Here is a 20,852-nt window from a genome sequence, read left to right on the forward strand (position 1 = left end):
TGGTGAATGGGGGTATTGTTTCAGTATGTGTGAATATGGTATTAGATTCAGTAACATACAGTCAAACCCTTGTATGTGAACAGTCAAGCGACTGGACAAAAATGGTCACAGTAGATTATTACTAGATAGGTGACCATATGGTCCTTATGACTATGCAACAAAATATGGTTGACTGACAAGCACAGAGTATTTCAACTTTTGACCTTGTTTAGGAGGAGATCCACAGATATATAGAATGATACTGATAGTGATAAGCACAATCATGATATTGTGTTTTCTAAATCTAATCCTTTTTATTCTTCCTGTTCCTCTGAAGACAACTTCCCAACTTCTTGTCAAACAGAAACAGCAATGTGAGCCACAGAAGTACATGACACATTTCCCGTCAACCGTCGTGTGATTTCTAACCAACTTTTACCCTGTGCCTTTCCAGGTAAAACTGACCCCATCACATACTCCATCCACTCCGGCGACCGGCAGGGATACTTTGCCATCGACCCGACGACCGGGCGGATCTACACACAGCTCAACCTGGACCATGAGACAGTCAGCAGCCTTCTGCTCAACATCCAGGCCTCCAGCGGAAACCCACCCGTCTACGGTCGCGCGCAGGTCAACATCACCATCCTCGACATCAACGACAACCGTCCCGAGTTCACCGTGGCTACGGAGAGCGTCGCCATCACCGAAAACGTTTCCCCCGGTACGATCATCTTCGTAGCGAGCGCTCAGGATCAAGATGCCGGTAGCAACGGGCTTGTACGCTACTCGCTCCTCAACAACCAGGACAACTTGTTCAGCGTGAATTCCATCTCCGGGGAGGTGAAGATCTTGCGGAGTGTGGATGCGGACGATGACAACCCGTTGCGTTACGAGTTAAAGATCATGGCCCACGACCAGGGCACACCTCAGCGGTTTTCGAACCTGACCCTATTGGTCATCATTCAGGACGAGAACGACAATGGCCCGATGTTTAGTCCGACGTTCTACGACGTCCAGGTTCCGGAGTCCGCCAGCGTGAACTATCGTTTTCTGCAAGTCACCGCGCTCGACCGCGATAGCGGACTGAACGAATTCATCACGTACTATCTCTCCAACAGCGCGGATTCGCCCAACTTCGGCATGTTCCCGGACGGTTGGCTCTACGTGAAACATCGTCTGGATCGCGAGCTTCGTGACTCGTACTTCCTCCAGGTTGTTGCCAGGGACAACGGCTCGCCCCCGCGTAACGCCACGGCGAACGTCCGTGTGACGGTCACCGACGACAACGACAATGACCCCAGGTTCACGCAGGAGTCGTACCACTTTTCATTGGTTGAGAATCTTCCGACAGGCACAACGGTTGGTACGGTGTTCGCTGTGGATGCGGATATAGGGAATAACGGGGACCTGGACTTCTCCATCATCCCAAACAATTCAAGCTTCATCATAACCACAGGACACCAAAGGGGTGAGTTGTACTTGTTTAGCCACATTTTTAAGGGTAGCATTACCCCCACACATTTTGGTGTTGGAAAATGCTTATACAAGTTAGACAAGCAAGCTCGAAGGAGTGAGTGAGTGAGTGAGTGAGTGAGTGAGTAGATGAGTGAGAAAGGCATAACCACAGGATACCAAAGGGGTGAGTTGTTCATATTTAGTCACATTTTTAAGGGGATCCCCTCAATTTTGGCATTGGAAAAAGCTGACACAAGTTAGACAAACAAGGTCGAAGGAGTGAGTGAGTGAGTGAGTAGATGAGTGAGAAAGGCATAACCACAGGACACCAAAGGGGTGAGTTGTTCATATTTAAACACATTTTTTAAGGGGATCCCCTCAATTTTGGCATTGGAAAAAGCTGACACAAGTTAGGCAAACAAGGTCGAAGGAGTGAGTGAGTGAGTGAGTGAGTGAGTGAGTGAGTGAGTGAGTGAGTGAGTGAGTGAGTGAGTGAGTGAGTGAGTGAGTGAGGAGTGAAAAGTTTTTGAGAGATTCTTAGACTAGAAAATGCTCCTTATGCTCTTGGAGGCTCATCTGCAAAAGAATGATCTTCAAGAAATCGTTGCATATTTCTACCAAGTAAAAAAACTGTAACACTGTCTAAATGTGTTAGTTTTTGTTGCAAAGCCCATCATATTATACACAAAAGCGAAAATGCATGGCATTGTGTGTATTGAAAGTCTTGTTCTGATGTCTTGTAGGTGTGATCAAGACCAAGAGGCCTCTTGACCGCGAGACCACGGCCAGGTATGACCTTGTGCTGAAGGTCAGGGACCGGGGCACGCCTCCCCGCACCGCCACGGCTACGCTGCACATCGTGGTGGAAGACATGAACGACAACGCGCCTTACTTCAGTCACAGGTAGGGACGCAAAACATGATTTATTTTGTTTCAAACTCTGCAACTTAATGCCAAAGAAAGCTTCTAGAGGGCCCAAACTTATGTCACTTTTTCCTAAGTGCAAGAGCTTATCTACCATCTAAAAATCGTGACCATACATGTAGCTTGTTCAGAATTAAAAACATGTGATAGAAAAATCCTTCCAAATTGTTGCATTGGATCTCTGATTATTAACACGGTGACCATACATTTTATTCCCTCATAGTTCAGAGACTTCTTCTGGAGTTTTGAAACTGTTACTGTCCAAGTAAAGATTTTTGCAAATTGCCATTGACAATTTAATCATGACACGCAACGCGGTGCCTTTTAAAGGGAAAATCATTCTTACTCTGGTCTTATAACCTTTTATCTGTATCATATGAAAATCAATATTTATTGACACGATCGGCGTCGTGTGTGGAAGATAAACGCTTGCGGAACATGTTTGAGCTATGAAAAGTTTCCTGCCGAAAGTTAGATAAAATGTTGTCACGTTCAGTGTCAAATATGCAGGTCATTTTATCAGCGCACCTATTATTGATCTAAAAGTAGCACCAGACCACACATCACACAAACAGTGACGTGTATCAATTAAAGTTTCATGTTGCAATTTAAAGAATGTCTTGCTACTCTGGAAAACCATTTTGCCACAAAGTGCCTGTCTCAATTTTGCTTTACTCTAAAATCTTTAAAATTTGGTTCTGGAAATGGTTCTATGTCAAATGTCTTTGCAAGTGATTTTACAAAACTGGAAGTAAAAAATAATCTCTGCACTCACAATTTCAATGATCATTTATAAGTTTAAAGCTAGGAACACAAATGTTGGGCATTTGCTGTCTATAAAAGTCTTTTGCATTTTGAATTAGAATGGATTGAATACTGACGTTTTGAAGAGTTCACATTCATACTTATCTCGACATTCATGATTTTCAGGTAGTAGAATAAAAGAATGGTATGTTGAAATAAATATAATGTGGCTTGAATCAAGAATTACATCAATCCACTTTCTATAGAAAGACTTTGACACCTTGAATCACTCATTAAACAGGCAATGTTTGCGTAGCATTTCGTTGGCAGTGTCAACCATTGACATGTTTGGTCAAAGGGTTTAAAAGTCACCAGACTTATTTCATTGTTGTCTGCTATGTTAGGGCCTGGCCGTGTACCCAGATAAGGGAACTACGGGAAAGCTATGTTTGGGCCAGACATTCGGCTGTTTGGCCACAGAAACGTGGTTTTATTGAAAACATCCGTGTGTGCACTGTTTGCCGAATATGTCAGTGACAGATCGAGAAGTCACTGGGATCTCTTTGAAAATGGCCTGCAATATTAGGAAACGTGCATGATGAAAACAAACAACCAATTAGACATTTTTGTTGGCATTTCTGCCTTGAAATTGTAATCCACAGAGGATATTGTGTAATAAAGCCACTTTTTATGTACTCTTGACTACGATAATTTTTACCATTGCTCCAAGCATTAACAATCATTTCCCTAGCAGCCACCTGTGCCAAAGTCCCTTAAGTTGTCATTTGTATATTTTAACATGGACATGCTATGGTCTTTTTTTTTGTGACGGATAGTTTGTGATATAAGGAAGAAGTAATGTGTGTTTGGGCCTCCTAGCAGCTTGCTAGATGGAACCGCAGGAACATTTTTATCAAAATCTTCCATGCATGATGGAACATAGGAACGACAAAATTCCCGTGACATTCACTATGCAGGTAGCTTTGGCAGAGATGTTTTAAGGCAGGTGTCACAACGTTATCTACAATACCCGCACTATAACTGGTAACAGATTGAGACACACAAACGATATTGATCAATTTTCGTTGATATGGACACAGAGGACTCGACTGTTCCCCTTATCAGAATCCACCCCTAATGGGTTTTAATAACTCTCCATACCTAAGGCATCCTTATTGAGCTGTTTGTCTAGGCTTTATCTCCATGTGTGTCCCCTCTAATTGAGACTTGATGTGTGATTGTGTTGAAGTATTGTTTTAGCGTTCAGGACAAATTGTGCCTCTGCTTGGCATGTTGGGCTGTTGAACTTTGTTCCGCTGTGGTTGACTCAACGGTCGTGCATCTTGTATTCATAACTTCTATGGATACTTTTTGGCACATAAGCTATGTATTATTGGTTCGTGGCTGATATGTTTTCGCCAATGTGTCAAAGAAATTTTATTGATGGCCCTCGTAGAGCAAGTAAGCCAAATGCAAATATTCTGCAAAGTGCATAATTCGGATACTTAAAAAGAAGGTCTTTTCTCGTTAGTTCATCAAACATGGATAGATTCCATCAGATACATTTGTAGGTTGTTCTCTTTTAATCAAATCAGCGAGATCTGGAATGTTTCCCAGACCTATTCAACTCAGTACAGCCAAACCTGTCTAAATGACTACTGAAGGGACCATTAAAAATGGTCAAAGTTGACAGGGTAGAATTCCTAATGCTTGTCAATGAGAAAAATAATTGGGTACAAGAAGTAGTCACTAGTAGTACAGGGTTTGACTGTATTACTGAAAAGTGACATTGTCAATATGTTTGCTGTAAAGAAGCCAACTACTGCTACATAAGGACCACTGTGGTATTGTGACTAGGGGTGGGTACCGGTACAGAAAATTCAGGTCCAGGTCCCGTTCAGGTCCAAAGGATCAGGTCCAGGTCCGGACCTGAACCTGGACCTGATTCAGTATGACTCATACCAATGGTCCATTTCACTACAAAGAAATCTGTTTGGTGGAGTATTAGACTTACACTGGCGTTTTAAAATCCAACAACGCTGACTGCACCTGTGACTTGGTAGTAATTACTATAAACTCTTCTCTCACTTCACTCGTTATTTTCTTCCATCTGCAAGCACCAAAACGTGTGAATGCCTAATCAAATAATCTGTTAATTTTCTAATAGGTCCAACATCCGGTCCACCTAATTTTTTCAGGTCCGGTTTTTCTGGACTGGTCCAATAAGAAAAAAAACGGTTTTGTACCGGTATGCTGTACCGATACCCAGCCCTAGTTTGCTGTAAAGAAGCCAACTACTGCTACATAAGGACCACTGTGGTATTGTGACCATATTTTGCTGGTTGCCTAGATAGTTTTTCCCATGGACACAAGCATTCAGAATACAGATGAAGATGGTATGGCCTGTAGTAAATGTTAAAAAACAAACACTTGTTTTGCCATTCGCAGTGGTCTGCAACTGGGAAAGATACAGGAACAGCAGCCCAATGGGACGGACAGTTCTTCTTTTACAGCCTCTTAAACAATATAATGTATCTTTTTTTACAATTTTTGGTTGCAAATGTTTGAATATTGAAAACCCCTTTTTCCCCTCCACAGTGGCCAGTACCTGGGAGAGGTGGAAGACCACCAGCAAAGATTGTCTTTTACAGCTTCTTAACAAAACAATTAAAATCTTTTCCCTACTGTTCTTAATCTTGGTTGCAAATGTTTGAATATTGAAAAACCATTTTTCCCCTTCCACAGTGGCCAGTACCTGTAGTTGTGAAAGAACAAGATTTTTTTATACAGCTTATTAAACAGAACAATATATTTCTTACTGTTCTTAATCTTGGTTGCAAATGATTGAATTGAATATTAAAAACCCATGTTCCCCCCTCCACAGTGGCCAGTACCTGGGAGAGGTAGAGGAGCACCAGCCCAACGGGACTGAGGTCATCAGGGTTCTGGCTGACGACCCAGATAACGGAGAGAACGGCACCATCACGTACAGGCTCGTCACAAGTAAGAAGCACTCCTTTTAACCGTTTCTGCTGAATATGAAGATGCTGTACTGTATTAGAACAGTTGTATTGTAAAATATCTTGTTGAATATATGATGTTATGAAGAATGACCAATTATTATGATTATTAGAAACAATACTCTAATGACATAAAGGAATCACTGTACAACAAAATTGCTTTTTTTAAGAATGTATTTTTGTTCCTGCTATATGTTACTTTTTAGGTCTCAAAATTAATTTTTGGCAATACATCTACCCTAAAAATCTAAGTGTGCAGCAGAGAATGTCAGCAAAACCTTATAATACATGCACCTTACTGATTCTGGTCATAGCTTAACTTCTACAGGTAACTTAAAAAAGAATTTAAAGCAAATAATACAATCAAGGTTTTTTTTATAGAATACTTTCTGACCAGCTTTGAGTTCTGCTAATACCTTATAACACTGCCCATCTTCCACAGGCACACCTGGGATGAACGGAGAGGAGATGTTCAACATCCACTCCCAATCTGGCCTCATCACCACCAACGCTCCTCTGGACCGCGAACAGAAGCCGACTTACGTGCTGTCGGTGGCCGCGGTCGATGGGGGAACACCACCCCGCGAGCGTACGACGTTCGTGCACATCCATGTAACCGATAGCAACGACAACGCACCGGTGTTCGTCAACTCCACGATTTCCATTGAGGTTGAGGAGGGGTTGGAAGCAGGTTCGTTGTTTTTTTAAAATTACAAACCATTCTTTTTATGACTTACAAAGTCAAATTAAACATACACATTCAGAGTATGGAACAAATAACAAACAAATGGAAGGACATAATCATACAAGTAACAAAACAGACAGATAAGGAAACAGTGAAAGTGCATTGTTGAGATCCAGAAAGGAACAAAATCGAGAGACAAACCCTTTCTTAACTGTTAACTTACATTTGTTGTTCCATCCATGATACAAAAACAATGGATTGTACAGAACGATACAGAAAGAGATCCCTAAGAAGTGTAACTATATACACATTATTGTTTTTCTAATGCCATTTTACCCCTTTTCTAACAAGATTTTACCCGCCCCTTTCTAGGTTCAACGATTGGTTCGGTCCACGCCCTTGACAACGACGAGGGTGAAAACGGGCGCGTGTCCTACGAGATCATGCAGGGGAATCTGTATGGCACGTTCGGCGTGGACCGAAACACAGGACGGATCTTCACCGCCAAGGAGCTCGACTTCGAGCTCAACGCTCGCTACCGTCTGATCGTGCAGGTATGATATAACCTAGAGCCTTTGGGTACTGTATTATGACCACTAAATTGTCCTGAAGAAGATGATGACAGTAGAAAGGCGACTCCTAAGAGTAAGACAAGATTCTGAATGCCTTTGAAAATTAACCCAAGAGACTACCTAGAACAGTAAGAAGTGGTCACTAGTACTGTATCATGTACTGTATATGATGACCACTGAAAGGCCCTAAAGGATATGACGGCTGTAAAAAGGCAACTCCTAAAATAAACAGGATTCTGAATACCTTGGAAAAATAACCTAAGAGACTACCTAGGATGGTAAGAAGTGGTCACTAGTACTGTCATGTGCTGTCTTCTTTGCTCTGGGACCAAGTAGGGTACCTTACAGATACCATTTGTGTGTCTCTTAGCTCTGAGGATCAGGTTGTTGCGACACTGGATGGACTTGTGTTGTTTATTGCTCGACAATATATAGCCAATGTATTATACAATATACATCACATTGCCTGACGTTTTATCCTTTAAAATTCTTGACTTGACTTGACTTGCAGGCACAGGACAACAATGCTCGCAGTCAGAAAAGCAGCACAATCTACGTCAACGTCAACGTGATCGACATCAACGACAACGCGCCGACATTCCGCAGCGATCCCGTCATGTTCGGTCTCCAGGAGAACACGGCCGTGAACAGCACGGTCTGGACGTTTTCCGCCACGGACGTGGACAGCGGGAGAAACGGCGCGGTCCGCTACCGCATCATGGACCAGCTGCCCAACGGGAACAACTTCCGGATCGACTCGGTCACGGGGGCGCTACAGACCACCACGCCGATCGACCGCGAACAGACCAGCCAGTTCACGCTCGTCGTCGAGGCGACGGACCAACCGGTTAATCTCTCCCACGCGAGAACGAAGACCACCACTGCGAGGATTCTCGTAGAGGACGTGAACGACAACACACCCGTGTTCGTGTCGCGAACGGAGACCTACGTTATGGAGGATGAGCCGGTTGGTTACCACGTGATGTACGTCATCGCTGTTGATGATGATTTCGGGGACAATGGTCGCGTCACGTACCAGATCGTCTCTGGGAACCAGGGCGGGAAGTTCCTGCTGGACCCCAACACAGGTGCGCACGGAAACCTTGTTATTTATTTTATGTATCATTATGTGTTTTACTTGTTAGGCCACACCGATTTGTTTGCTTGTTCTTATACATTTTATGGCAAGAACATGGCTTAACATCATAAAAGCAGAGGCCAGGTACATGTAGGAATATGATTGTATATTCACACTTTAAAAATAAGTGCACCAAGGCTTAACACTGGTTGTCAGGCTTTTTTTTTTTCATTAGGATCTTAAACATTTTTTTCACAGTCAGAGAACCTACAATTTGATTGGTGTGGCCTGAAGCTTTAAGTGAAAGGGTAGACAAAACTTCTTTGTAACAAGTAATCCTTTAATTAAAACAATTTTATAAGCAGCAAGTAAGAGCACTGATATAATACAACAATAATGAAGCATAATCAATGCAATAACAATTGTACATGTAACACCTGTTTCATATTACTACACTACCTTAAATGTTTCCTTCTAGAAACACTAACTGATTAGCACCAAACATTTACAAAATGAATACTCTTCAATCACAGCAGCATATACAAAACATAGCCTAGTTGTGGGGCCACGAAATACTGAAGTGTGGCTCTCTTTTGTAAACGGTTTTCAACTTGGCATTTCCTGTACTAAGATCAGTTTCACCCATTATTAAAAGCTAGGCAATTAAGAACTGGCTGTCTGAGTCTGGATTGGTACACTTTATAAACATACAAGCCAAAGGGCATTGTTGTCCAAGTTTTTAGAATAGTCACGATGTGTCTGGAATGGTGATTTATTGGGTTTTCTATGGGAAGCAATCAGAAGCAAACAGTAATCATTTCCAGACAAGTAGGGCTCCTTATTTCTTGTTCTAACTGTCACAACAGTTTATTTCCTTGGGGTTTGGACATTCTGAGCATCATGAAAATAGAGTGATAGAAGGAAAACTTGAAACTGACTTTATTCACCCCCTGAAAGTGTTTATATTGTCCTATGTACAGACTTCCCTCTTTTTTCAATATTAAACTTCCAGCTTAGCATAATTTTGCTTTGTAGTGTTTTTTTTTTCAATCTGAAAACCATCAAATTAAATTGTCAGGACCACATTCGGTTTATGGAAGTCTCGGACTGCAGAAAGCAAAACTTGTACTTATTCTAGACAAACATGATTAATGAAACTTATGTATTACCTTTCCTAGACATATGAATTTGGCATTCTGTCAAAAATGAGCTCACAAAGCTGGTAGGTTCTGTTTGGATGTGAGAGAGGTTACGGTCAAGTTGTCCGTGTGCATTCCGTGGATTCTGAAACAGTCTGTCTGGGAGAAGTTATCAGTTGTAATGAATTAGACCCTGGGGTGGATTTAGGGCCGACACAACCTGTATGAAAGAAAATAGTTTAAAAGTTTTGGTCACCAGTTCAGGCCAAACTTACTTTAGGAAGCTAAAAGATACAATTCATCTTTCCAGTACATCTGCTAAGGTATGGTCTGTCGTAAATGGTTTAGTCTGCTTAAACTTGAAGATTCTTGATAAGACTGAAGTGATAATTGAAAAGCACAGTTATAGCACTACTATGGGATTATGAATTCTGTTTGGTTGCAGTATACTAAAGAGAAAGAATTAAAGTGCTAAGATGTAGAAGAATAAAGATTAAAACAGGTGATACTGATATCTGAAATTTCTTAAGATTGATGAAACTTGATAGATTAAAGCTTAATGATTTGTTTCTAACACACACAGGCTTGCTCGCGATCGAGAGGAGACTGGACCGTGAAACGGAGTCGCGTTACGTCCTGAACATCACGGCGACCGACCACGGGACCCCGTCGCGGTCGGCGTCGCACCTCATCACGATCCACGTTCGCGACGTGAACGATAACCAGCCGCGCTTCCTGCAGGACACGTACCAGGCCAGCGTCTCCGAGAACCAGAGCCCCGGAACCTCCGTGATTCAGATCACCGCGCTGGACGCAGATGCAGGTCAGTTCCTTTAGTCATGTCTGTTTTTACCTTACCTTTACCTTTACCTACTCCCATCCTCATGTCTGAGGGTCGGGGACTATGGTAGCGTCCAGTATCAGCCTCCTCCACTCCCTTCTGTCTCTGTTTTTACCACCATGTGTGAAAAGGTTGTGTTGTTGATGAAGGTCAGATATTCAGGTACAATAAGATAAGCCCAAAAGCAGCTACTCAAGGAACTGGATATGGTTTGGACAGACGTTTCAGATGTCATTCATAGTTAGGGTATAAAAGACCAATTTCTCCCAGATCACTTAAGTGTCACTGACGAAAGATGGTGGGTGCCAACCGAAACGTCTGACCATTTCCAAAATCATATCCAGTTGCTGGATTAACTGCTTTTTGGCTAATAGGTTGTATCGTCTTCTACATTGATTGTATGGCCATTTGCCTTGCATCTTACCTGAGCCTTGAGTTCAGATTTTTTTTACTTATTCAGTTATTGGTAACAATTTATGTCCTTCCCAAGAAGCGAATTCCCGTCCTTGGACAGAGGGAAGGGTCCTGTTCGTTCTTAAATGTTAGCGGTAGATATTACGTACATCTGCTACCATATGGCCAACATGGCATGATCTTAGCTGAGAAAAAGCGTGCCCAAATAATTCAGCCCTTTGAGTCTCCCTAATGGATTGAGTGGGTGGTACGAGATCCGAGTCTTCTTTGAGAGAAATCTGGAAGATTATATGCTAGAAATTTGGGCTTTTAAGTGTGTGAGAGGGTTTTCTTGGCTGCTCTGATGACGTTAATCAAAATAGACCTGCGTAAATGTTAGGAATCCGGCTGTGAACCAAGAGACTTGCAGATCAAATGTGAAAGATCTAAAGAATGTTATGGCTGTGTCACAAAGAACGGTGCAGACAAGAGGGATGTGCTGTTAAAATTTTGCCTTTAAAAGATTGATACAAGTTTCTCTTTCACTTAGAATTCACATTTAAGGTTATCAAATGAGGAAGAAAGTTTGAACATTTCTGATGTGTATTTGTCCAGGAAGTGGCTTAATCGTTAGAGACTGAAATGTTTAAGATTTAAATCCTTTAATGGATTGTATGGCCCCTATTAAGATACCATTAAACCCGCCCTTGCTAAATGGATTGTTGGTACACGGCAAGCTTTAGTGTTGCCAGGAATAAAAGAAATGGTGCTTTTATCTATCAGCAATTGCCCAAATCCAACAACAGGCCACTAACGTTTTGAAACTACTTTTAAAAGTTCAAACACCAGACTATATTTAGTCAGTGCTGCTGTATTTGTTGGACTCAGGGAAGGGTAATTAACTTGTATATCTGATTGCCTTGTTTTTTTAGATAACAAAACATTGCATGTAGAATGTTTGAGTTTAACTCATGGCGAATACCAATGAATAGTTTCACCAGTCACTTTTAGGGCCACATTTCCCTCACTGAAGCGCCACCTACTTGCAGTTCAAAGTAGAACCAGTCAGTGATTGTGTGAAGTGTTCTAGCCAACCTTAAATTTTTTTCTGTCCCCTGGATTTTGAATGGCTGGAAATCCTGCTGAGCACAGAAGGCATGACAATGCTAGGGAAAATTTTGAAATCTAGACCCTCTGAAATGCTACTTCCTGCATTTTGAGGGGGAATTTTGCTGGTAGACTCACATTAGTTTAATGGCATCTGTGTTGAATTTATGGAGATCTTTGCAAAATATAATTCTTAAAACTTACATACTGATTTTTGGCCATCAGCAGACCGAATGGGCAAAAGGACGGAGGGACAGACGCTGGCTAGAACCCTGGTTGTGTGTAACAAACCTTGTTAACCAATCATCTCTGTGCGTTCCTCAGGAACCAATGGCGTCCTGACGTACAACATCCCGCGAGGAGTGGCGGAGGATCGGTTCACCATCGAGGAGCAGACGGGGGTGATCCGCACGGCGTTCAGACTGGACAGGGAGGAAAAGGACTCCTATATCGTCACAGGTGAGACATGAACCATTTACTTCAGTGATGGGGTGTCTCCCTGGACTGCAGTATGTTGGTGACATATTAGCTGCATTCTAAGAGTATTTAGTCACAGCAAATCCCTGCTCCTGGCTGGGTTCTAAGCTAAATTTGTGTTACCCTTGACTTTTTTTTTTTCAACCTTTATTCAACCTTGATACACAATTCTGCCTGAGCCGTTTTTCAAGATTTCAAGGGTGGAGGAGGTCAGAGGTCTAAATACCTTCTAAATACAATGCAGTACATAAAAGATACAATTCAACATTCCATAGATACTTTGAATTTTCGTATCTATGGATACAATCACGCATCATCATGACTGAAGTATGTACAAGCAAAGCATAAGATGATTTTTTTTTTTATTCATTGAAATTTGCTGAATGCTCTGTCAAGTCACTCAGCTGCAGCAGCAACAGCAATATGCCACAGCTTCAGTGATATTTATCCATACACGAATCAAAAAAACTAAAACGTACTGTAGCAAGGTAACCACTGTGTGCCCTTGGTCTTCCAATTCATTTTTCCTTTTTCTATCAAAGGACAAAAAAAATTGAATTGTTATTGTATTCAGTTTAAATCATTCAACCTCCACTCTCACTTGTATGTCTCAAATGGAATAACACAAACTAGAAAATTCTTCCACACTTAAAGTTCCACTCTCACTTGGAATAGTTAAAACAGGATGATGCAAAGAAACTATTTCACACTTGAAGTCACTCTCCTCTCTCTGTAGTCTTTACTGCAGCAAAACGAACCCTCCACTTGTGTAGGTAATTAATTAGCGGTTGTCTGGCCCTGTACGGTAACAACCCACGCAAGGTTACAATCTGCAGTGGTTGCTAAAGAAAGACCAGGCAAAGATAGAAGCTATGTAGCAAGGCCAATCATGAACCAAGCTTCTCCAGACTTTGTGTTTCCTGAAACTTCTCATCACTTGAGCTGTTAAGGATTTCCTCCTAGCGTTGATGGAGTTTCCTCAGTCTGTGTGGCTGACATCACGGCCTGTGAAGGAGCATGGCTTGTGTCAATCAGCAAGAGGTGCTTTGGGCATGTCATTGTCAATGTCACTGCCAATGATTATAGTCTTATCTGTAGACCACCTGTCAAAGGTGATGTATTTAGTCTTGAGGCTAAATCCATTTTCTTGGCAGTTTGTAAAAAGAAGAAAAAAAAGGAAAAATAGGACTCAATGAAAACCCCAGAAGGGAACTTTGAGGGCCTGTAAAACTTGAACTTTGTGTACAAAAATGCACTTATGTACACCCAAACTGTTTCCATGTTTTTTATCAATGTCACTGACAGAAGTTTTGCTCTTTATCTATACACCACCTGTCCTGTCAAAAGTGATGTATTTGTTCTTGAAGCTAAACTGCATTTTTCTTGTCTCTCTAAAAAGTTCACTTTAGTTTAAAAGCAAGGAATAGATTTAAAAAGTGGCTGTCAAGAAATTTTGCAGACTAAATGTATTCATGTTGGTCTTCCAGTATAACAGAATTTTTCAAAAATTCGAGAGCCAAGAAATGCTTGAGCATCCTATTTCCTTCATCAAAACAGTGAAAATAGTTGATTCATTATCTTAAAGATAAAGTGAATCTTAAGTTGAAATTTTGACAGAGCACCAAGCAAAAATGTGTTGTAACATAAATGTTGAAAAATCCCTCTGACCCACATGTACAATCATTAGAGGGGGTTTAGATTATCGCCGCATCTGGGGTTAAGCTCCTGGCAGACACCGTGCCAATTAGAATCTTTTTTTTGACGCACAAAGTCAGAAGGTGGTGTCAAAATGATAACCTGAAGACGTGGTCTGGGATGTTCTGGGTTCAAAACCTGTACCTGGGTGGGATTTTCCTGTCAGATGTAACGTTGGTTCACCTTTATCCACCGGGTAACCTATATCCGTTGTGTAGCTAAACAAGGTATCCAGGGATATCAAGTCGATGGACGGTAGTTTCAAATTGTACTATTTTCAAAATATTGCAGTTTGAAACCACCATCTGTCGACTTGATATCCCTAAATACGTTGTTCTTGAAAAGAATGGATAAAGGTAAGGAAGCTAATCTATGGACAGTGCAAGTGATAAGTGATCCATGGAAGTCAATCAATAATTTGCAAGCATCAGCGCTGATGTATCGTGTCTGAAAACATTTCTCTCCAGAAAGTTATGAAAATGATGAAAAAATGTGTAATAATAATGGCAAAGGACAACAGTGACACTTTCTTGCAGTTCTGTATAATTATGTAGAATCTTGACACTTAAGAAACAAAACCACTTTCTTCTGGTTGACTTTAAAAAAAGAATCAAAAGCAATTACGAAACTTCTCCAGTATTGTACTAGTAGGTAGTTTTTAACACTTAAAAAGCAAACAACATTTCAGATTTCTTAAGACTCATTAAGTGTCTCATTAAGGGTCAGAAACACAGCAAACTCTACCTATCGCACAATGGATCGTTGTGTGAAATTTACCCAACATGGTGCGTATATAGGTTAAGCTCTCCCTCCAGCTAGAGTCGTCTCGTATAACCTCCTCTCTCCCAATCCTCGCAATTACCGACTCATGTCTTTATATTCCTGCAACGTGAGCACAACGCTATCCTCCGATACGTTACGGCTCGCGTGTGAAAACGAGGAAATATGCGGAAACTCCAGGACATAGTCTGGTGGCCGCTGTAACGATGTTGTGGGTTCCTGTGCGTGTCTGATGAAAGTTATGCAACAATTTTTCACAGAGCTTAGCCCAGTATATTCAGGAATTTCTGCTTATGTAATGTCTTTTCAGCATTCCCTTTGCAATTTTTTCTGCCTGGTTTGTTGCTTAGCAACAGGCAAGGAAGTAAATTATACAGCTATTTTCTAATAATGCGCAATCAAAGTTGCCTTCTAAGTGAAAAAGTGTACTTTTTTTATTTTCTTGGATCACAACTATTTCCAACTAAAACTTAGCACGGGACAAGCTGAAATCATAGGACTGGAATGAAATTTGAATCTGACTTTATTCAAGTCAAGTCTTGTCAAATCCTCCACCCTTGGCTGGTTCTGCCATTATTGTCGTTTTTCAACAAGGCCGAGTAGAGGGAGGGGACGCAAATTCACTTCCTAGGACTGTGTGTACCTGGCGCAGACTTGATCCAAAGACTCCAACAGGCTTGATAGTCAGAAATGTTAGATAGCAACATGTATGATTAGCTACATTTGTAATGGTGGTGGCCTAGCAGACTGTAAATTATTATTATTGACAGATGACTTTTCAATTGTCCCAAACACCTTGATGTTGTCCATATGCCATGTTTTGTGCATACAGGAATGAAATTCCTTTTCTGGAAACCATGTCAGATAGAAAATGCATTGAATTATTCACATTCTTGTTCAACCTTCAAATGTCAGATTTTTTTAGTCTTTGGTATCCATGCCAATGAGATAAATATTCTGACTTCAAGTTCCAAACAAACAATAAAGAAATACAGTTTTTGTGCCTTGGAAAAAGCTACATGACTTTTCTCGCTCCACCCTAGTGTAGAAAAGATCATATGCGCTACCATACCTTCAACAAAGACTAAAAGATATGCACATGCCTTTGTTTATTAGTTCAAACGTTCATGTAAACAGCTTTTGTTTTAAATATTCACCGATAAAATCTTTATGTACAAAGAAACAAGCAACATTAAATTTTAGCATAAGTATAGCTTAAACAACGATGTTAAAAGACTAAAATACCTGATACTCAAAAAGCGTGCTGTGTGTGTGAGAGAAAAATGAAGACCACTCACTGGAACCATGGGAACCCATGGGAATATTCTACCTCCCTGCCTTCTGGAATCCTGGCTATTCCTACTCCGATGTTTGGTGTAAACAGTTGTCTGGTAAACTAGACAGGACAACAGATTTAATGTATCTTCTCTGAGAGATAGTGATCTCGGATATACACAACTTTCCGGCTACTGCTCACATTCAGCCCCAGCTTGTATACTGTAATTCCTGATTTTTTCAACGTACTGTTATGTTCACGGTTTTCACGGTGACGACTGTAACGTGAACTTATCATTACTGATAACAAAAAATCCATAGACTTTTTTAATGCGCACTTGCCGCGACAGTGAACGTTAAGTTCCGAGAACAAGATAGATTTTCTCAGACCGTGAACGTTTCGTACCGAGAAGACAAAGTGAATTACAGTATTAACATTAGAGGCTTTAGTTGAAAATATGTACACATGTATGTCCTAAATTCTTGAAAATTTACGAAGGGTCTGTAGAAAAGGTTGGTACTTAAATGTCTAGATGCTTTAATGCTTTCTAGCCTCTGCTTTTATTCAATCTCAGCTAGTATAACATCCGAGACTTCCGTTTTCGACAAGCATCCCATAAAAAACTAAATTGTTTATCATTATCTGTTAACCTTCTCCTAAATTTGAGAATATTTATGAAGGTCCTGTGAGTTGGGTGGTACTAACAAAAGACACTGTCCTGCTACTGGTTTTAGTCAACATCAGCTTGTATGATATTTGAATCTTAAATCATGGTTGTCTGTGAGTGTAGTTGTCCTATAAACTGCATATTGCTTGTCATTAAAATAGCTAGACTTTTGAGGTTGGTAGATCATGAAAGTCAAAATATTCCATCGCTTTCAGGGTCCCATTTCACATCAGCTTTTAAAAAATCTTAACTATCATACAGTAATTGAGGATGTTTATATGGTCAACTTCCTTGTTTGTCGTTAACTAAACTCTTACTTAAATCTCAGTAAATTTATGAACGTCTAGTAAGGTGGGTGGCACATGGAAATCTAAATGTTCCCTCACATTCAAACCTCTGCCTTTGTTAAACACTAGTGTAACCTTCAAGGTTTCACTCCAACCAGGCCTTGCAGATATGTATCCAATAAACAACCTTGCTTATCATTAACCAAGACCGATCCTGAATTTTTTCATGGGCCAGTAAGGTGGGTGGTACATTTTAGACTGAACGTTACATGTACATTGATCACTTTCCGACCTCTAAGACTTGTTTTCTTCAACACCGACTCATATAACGTTCCAGTCTTCACTCCAACCAGGCCTTGTGGATATTTATTCTATGACTATGAACAATCTTGCTTATCATTAAAGAAGACCCATTTTGAATTCTTATATGGGTATATAGTAAGGTGGGTGGTACTGAGTGTACATAGATCACTTTCCGACTTCTTGTTTTCTTCAACACCGACTCATATAACGTTCCAGTCTTCACTCCAACCAGGCCTGGCAGATATGTATCCTATAAACAACCTCCCTTATCATTAGCTTAAACTCATGAGTCCTAAACTCTGGAATATTTATGTGTGCCCAGACTGCAGTGGGTGGCACAGATCAACCCTAAATGTTTTGCCGTCTTTCATCGGTGTTTAGTGCAGACAAAGTGCCTGAGACTTGAGTTACGCATACCGGAAGGTCCTGGGAGATTAGACTGTCTTAGCTAGTGTGATGTCACAGGGTACATGCTGTAAGGATGGAAAAATTGAAGATGTTTTTTCTGGAACACAACTGTTACACATAACTGTTACACACAACTGTTACACAATTGACGTTTTGAGGTTTATCTTCTTGTCTCTCTTTGTGCATGTATGTATGGTTTGCTTGTTTTCAAAGCTCCTGTGAAATTAAAGCAATAGTCATACCAAATATCGCAAAGATCCAGTTAAAGATAATGGCTTAAGTGATGGAGGCATCTCCCCCCCCCTCCTCAATCTGTGTGTGTGTGTGTGTCTGATTATTGTGTGCCTTTGTGTTTCTACCGTTCTCTATGTGCAGCCTTGCCATCTTCAAAGCTGCTATTTTTGTCTATGCGGCTGTAAAACTCATTGCAAAACTGTATGAACAAACTTACAAAGGGAATGAAGTCTTGGATTGTAAACATGAGTATAACCTGTGCTGTTTTTTTCTTCCTTCTACAGCGTATGCTCGAGACGGAGCCTACCCCTCACGGTTCGGCTTCACCTCGGTGGTGGTGAGCGTTCTCGACACCAACGACCACGCGCCGGTGTTCAAAGACGCAGAGTACATGATGACCGTACCAGAGAACCAGCCGAACTACGGGGTCATCCACACTGTCGTGGCGTACGACGCAGACATCGGGACCAACGGACAAGTCAGATATGAGATAATCGGTACGAGATCTTTTTTTGGCTATTGTCTTGATTCCTTAAACTAGTAAGTAAAAGTTTGTACGTTTTTGGTGCAGAATAGAGCATGATTGTCTAGATTGTGGGGTATTAGTATTCTTTGCTTGCAATTGTTTAAACATAATACTTTTTTTGTTTCTTCTTCTTTGTCTGGAAGACAGATGTATTATTTTTGTTAGCACTAAGACTAACTGTTAACTGAGTATAAGCTTTGTTTACAAACTATAATCTTTTTTATCAGAACAATAAGCTCTGTTTAGAAGGGTTTTCAATTCTTTCAATACACCTGATGGCAAACTTTTATCAACAGATGAAAACTGTTTGTTTGTTTATACTTAAGTAGATGATAAGATATCAGAAAGGATGTGAAGAATGCTGGAGTGATGCATATTCATACATTGATTTTCTTTGTCCATATCTACAAATGATTATGATGTTTTAGAGCTATCTTCTCATGTGGACCAAATCATGGTCATAGTTTGTTTTGAATATGGTTTGGCATGTCCAGATATCTTTGTTTTGTTCGAAATGTCGGGTAAGTTTCAAATGGACCAAATCAGCACTGTTCTCATGTCCTCATCTACAGATGTTAACCTATTGGGAGAAGTAAATAGATATAGTTTTCAAATTTCAAATATCTTTGTCTCCATCCTCAGATTTGTAGATGCTTCTAAGAATTTGTACATGTGATTCTGATGGTTTCAGTACCATATCATTTTAGATATCCTCTCAAATAGACCAATCAGTACCAAAGTCAATTTGTCTTCATCTACAGAACTGTATTAAGATTTATGATTTTGAATATAGTTTGTAATATTCAAACCTCTTTGTCTCCATCCTCAGATGGAAACGTCGGGGGTAAGTTTGCGGTGGACGCGGTTACGGGCGAGCTGTCGGTGATCTCTGACCAGGCTCTGGACCGGGAGACGGTTCCGCTGTACCACCTGATCGTCCAGGCCCACGACAACACAGACGCGCCCCGCACCAGCACCACCAACATCACCGTAGCCGTGTCAGACGAGAACGACAACAACCCCATCTTCACCGATCCATCCTACCAGCAGACTATACAGGTCAGTAGAAAGGCCAGTTCAGTTGTTACACAAAGTATATACCTACCTCACATTTCCAAACGGGCCCAGCCAGGACGCGTTTAGGAAAGAAAAGTAGCAAGGCAGCTTTTAGGAAAGAAAAGTATGATATATAAAAGACACCAAACTACACAAGACATAAAGAGAATAGTTGTGGGTCAGTATGTGTCCGTTTTCACCCAAGTGTACAATTATACCTTAAAAAGTTTCTATTTTTCGTTTCCTCAAACAGATCAGCCAGGATTCCACATGCAGATCCTCTTTACTCTGTAATGTATCCACAGCAGAATCATACAAGTTCTGATGTTAAACTTTGTAATTGATAGAGATTTGGTACGGTACCCAAACAGCAACTTTCGGTTAAAGAAACAGATTGAATGTCCAGTAGGGCTGTGTACCTAAATACCCGTACCTGTACCGTACCTGAAAAATTGTTTAGGTACAGGTCCGGACCTAAACATCTGTGTACCTGTACCTGTACCTAAACACACTAAAGCACTTGAGGACACCACTTTTAAAGGCTACAGATACATAAATTCCAAATCAAAGATGACAATTGTGATAATCTTGCAGTTGAAAATCAATAAAACTTTGTTTTGAGGTTCAAATATCTAAATCCTCATACAAAGGTGACAATTTTTCTCTAAAAAAGACAGTTGGCTACATTTATAACTTACAGATAATTGATCAAATTTGTTTAGGTACAGGTAAAGGTCCAGACCTGTACCTAAACCTGTGTACCTGTACCTGTACCTGTACCTAAAATTTCTTTAGGTACACAGCCCTAATGTCCAGAATTAAGTCTTGAACTGTTACGTGTTTTCACTCCAATGAACCAACCATTCATCCATTCATTCGTTCCTTCACTCCTTCAGGAGGATGTGTCAGTGGGCAGCACGGTGATCCGTGTGACCGCTCAGGACCGAGACGAAGGGGTCAACGGAGAGGTGTTCTATTTCCTTAGCAACGAGACCAACGGGATGTTCCGCATAGACAACACCTCCGGCATCATCACAACTACCAGGTGGGTACTTTAATTTGTTATTGTTTTGTTGTTAGTTTTTTTGTGCAGATATGACCAGATAAGATCCTTTCTTTGAGATAATTATTAGTATCTTATCTAGTTGAGGCCTGAAACCCTAAGCTAGAAGAAGCTCAGGAGAGATGAAACCAGATCTTTGC

At 40.8% G+C, this 20,852-nt stretch overlaps 1 protein-coding gene across 1 annotated transcript in view; it reads left to right on the top strand.

The window, feature by feature from the left end:
• Nucleotides 1-20,852, top strand: part of LOC118419245 (protein dachsous-like) — a 44,455-nt gene that overhangs the window by 15,433 nt on the left and 8,170 nt on the right. The window contains exons 3-13 of the mRNA XM_035825592.1: nt 434-1,450; nt 2,181-2,340; nt 5,990-6,108; nt 6,568-6,816; nt 7,183-7,364; nt 7,894-8,470; nt 10,183-10,422; nt 12,265-12,399; nt 18,352-18,564; nt 19,423-19,652; nt 20,546-20,694. Of these exons, the coding sequence (XP_035681485.1) occupies nt 434-1,450; nt 2,181-2,340; nt 5,990-6,108; nt 6,568-6,816; nt 7,183-7,364; nt 7,894-8,470; nt 10,183-10,422; nt 12,265-12,399; nt 18,352-18,564; nt 19,423-19,652; nt 20,546-20,694 (3,271 nt within the window). The remainder of the gene's footprint in view (nt 1-433; nt 1,451-2,180; nt 2,341-5,989; nt 6,109-6,567; nt 6,817-7,182; nt 7,365-7,893; nt 8,471-10,182; nt 10,423-12,264; nt 12,400-18,351; nt 18,565-19,422; nt 19,653-20,545; nt 20,695-20,852) is intronic.

Source organism: Branchiostoma floridae, chromosome 7 (genome assembly GCF_000003815.2).
Source record: "Branchiostoma floridae strain S238N-H82 chromosome 7, Bfl_VNyyK, whole genome shotgun sequence".
NCBI classification, from domain to species: domain Eukaryota; kingdom Metazoa; phylum Chordata; class Leptocardii; order Amphioxiformes; family Branchiostomatidae; genus Branchiostoma; species Branchiostoma floridae.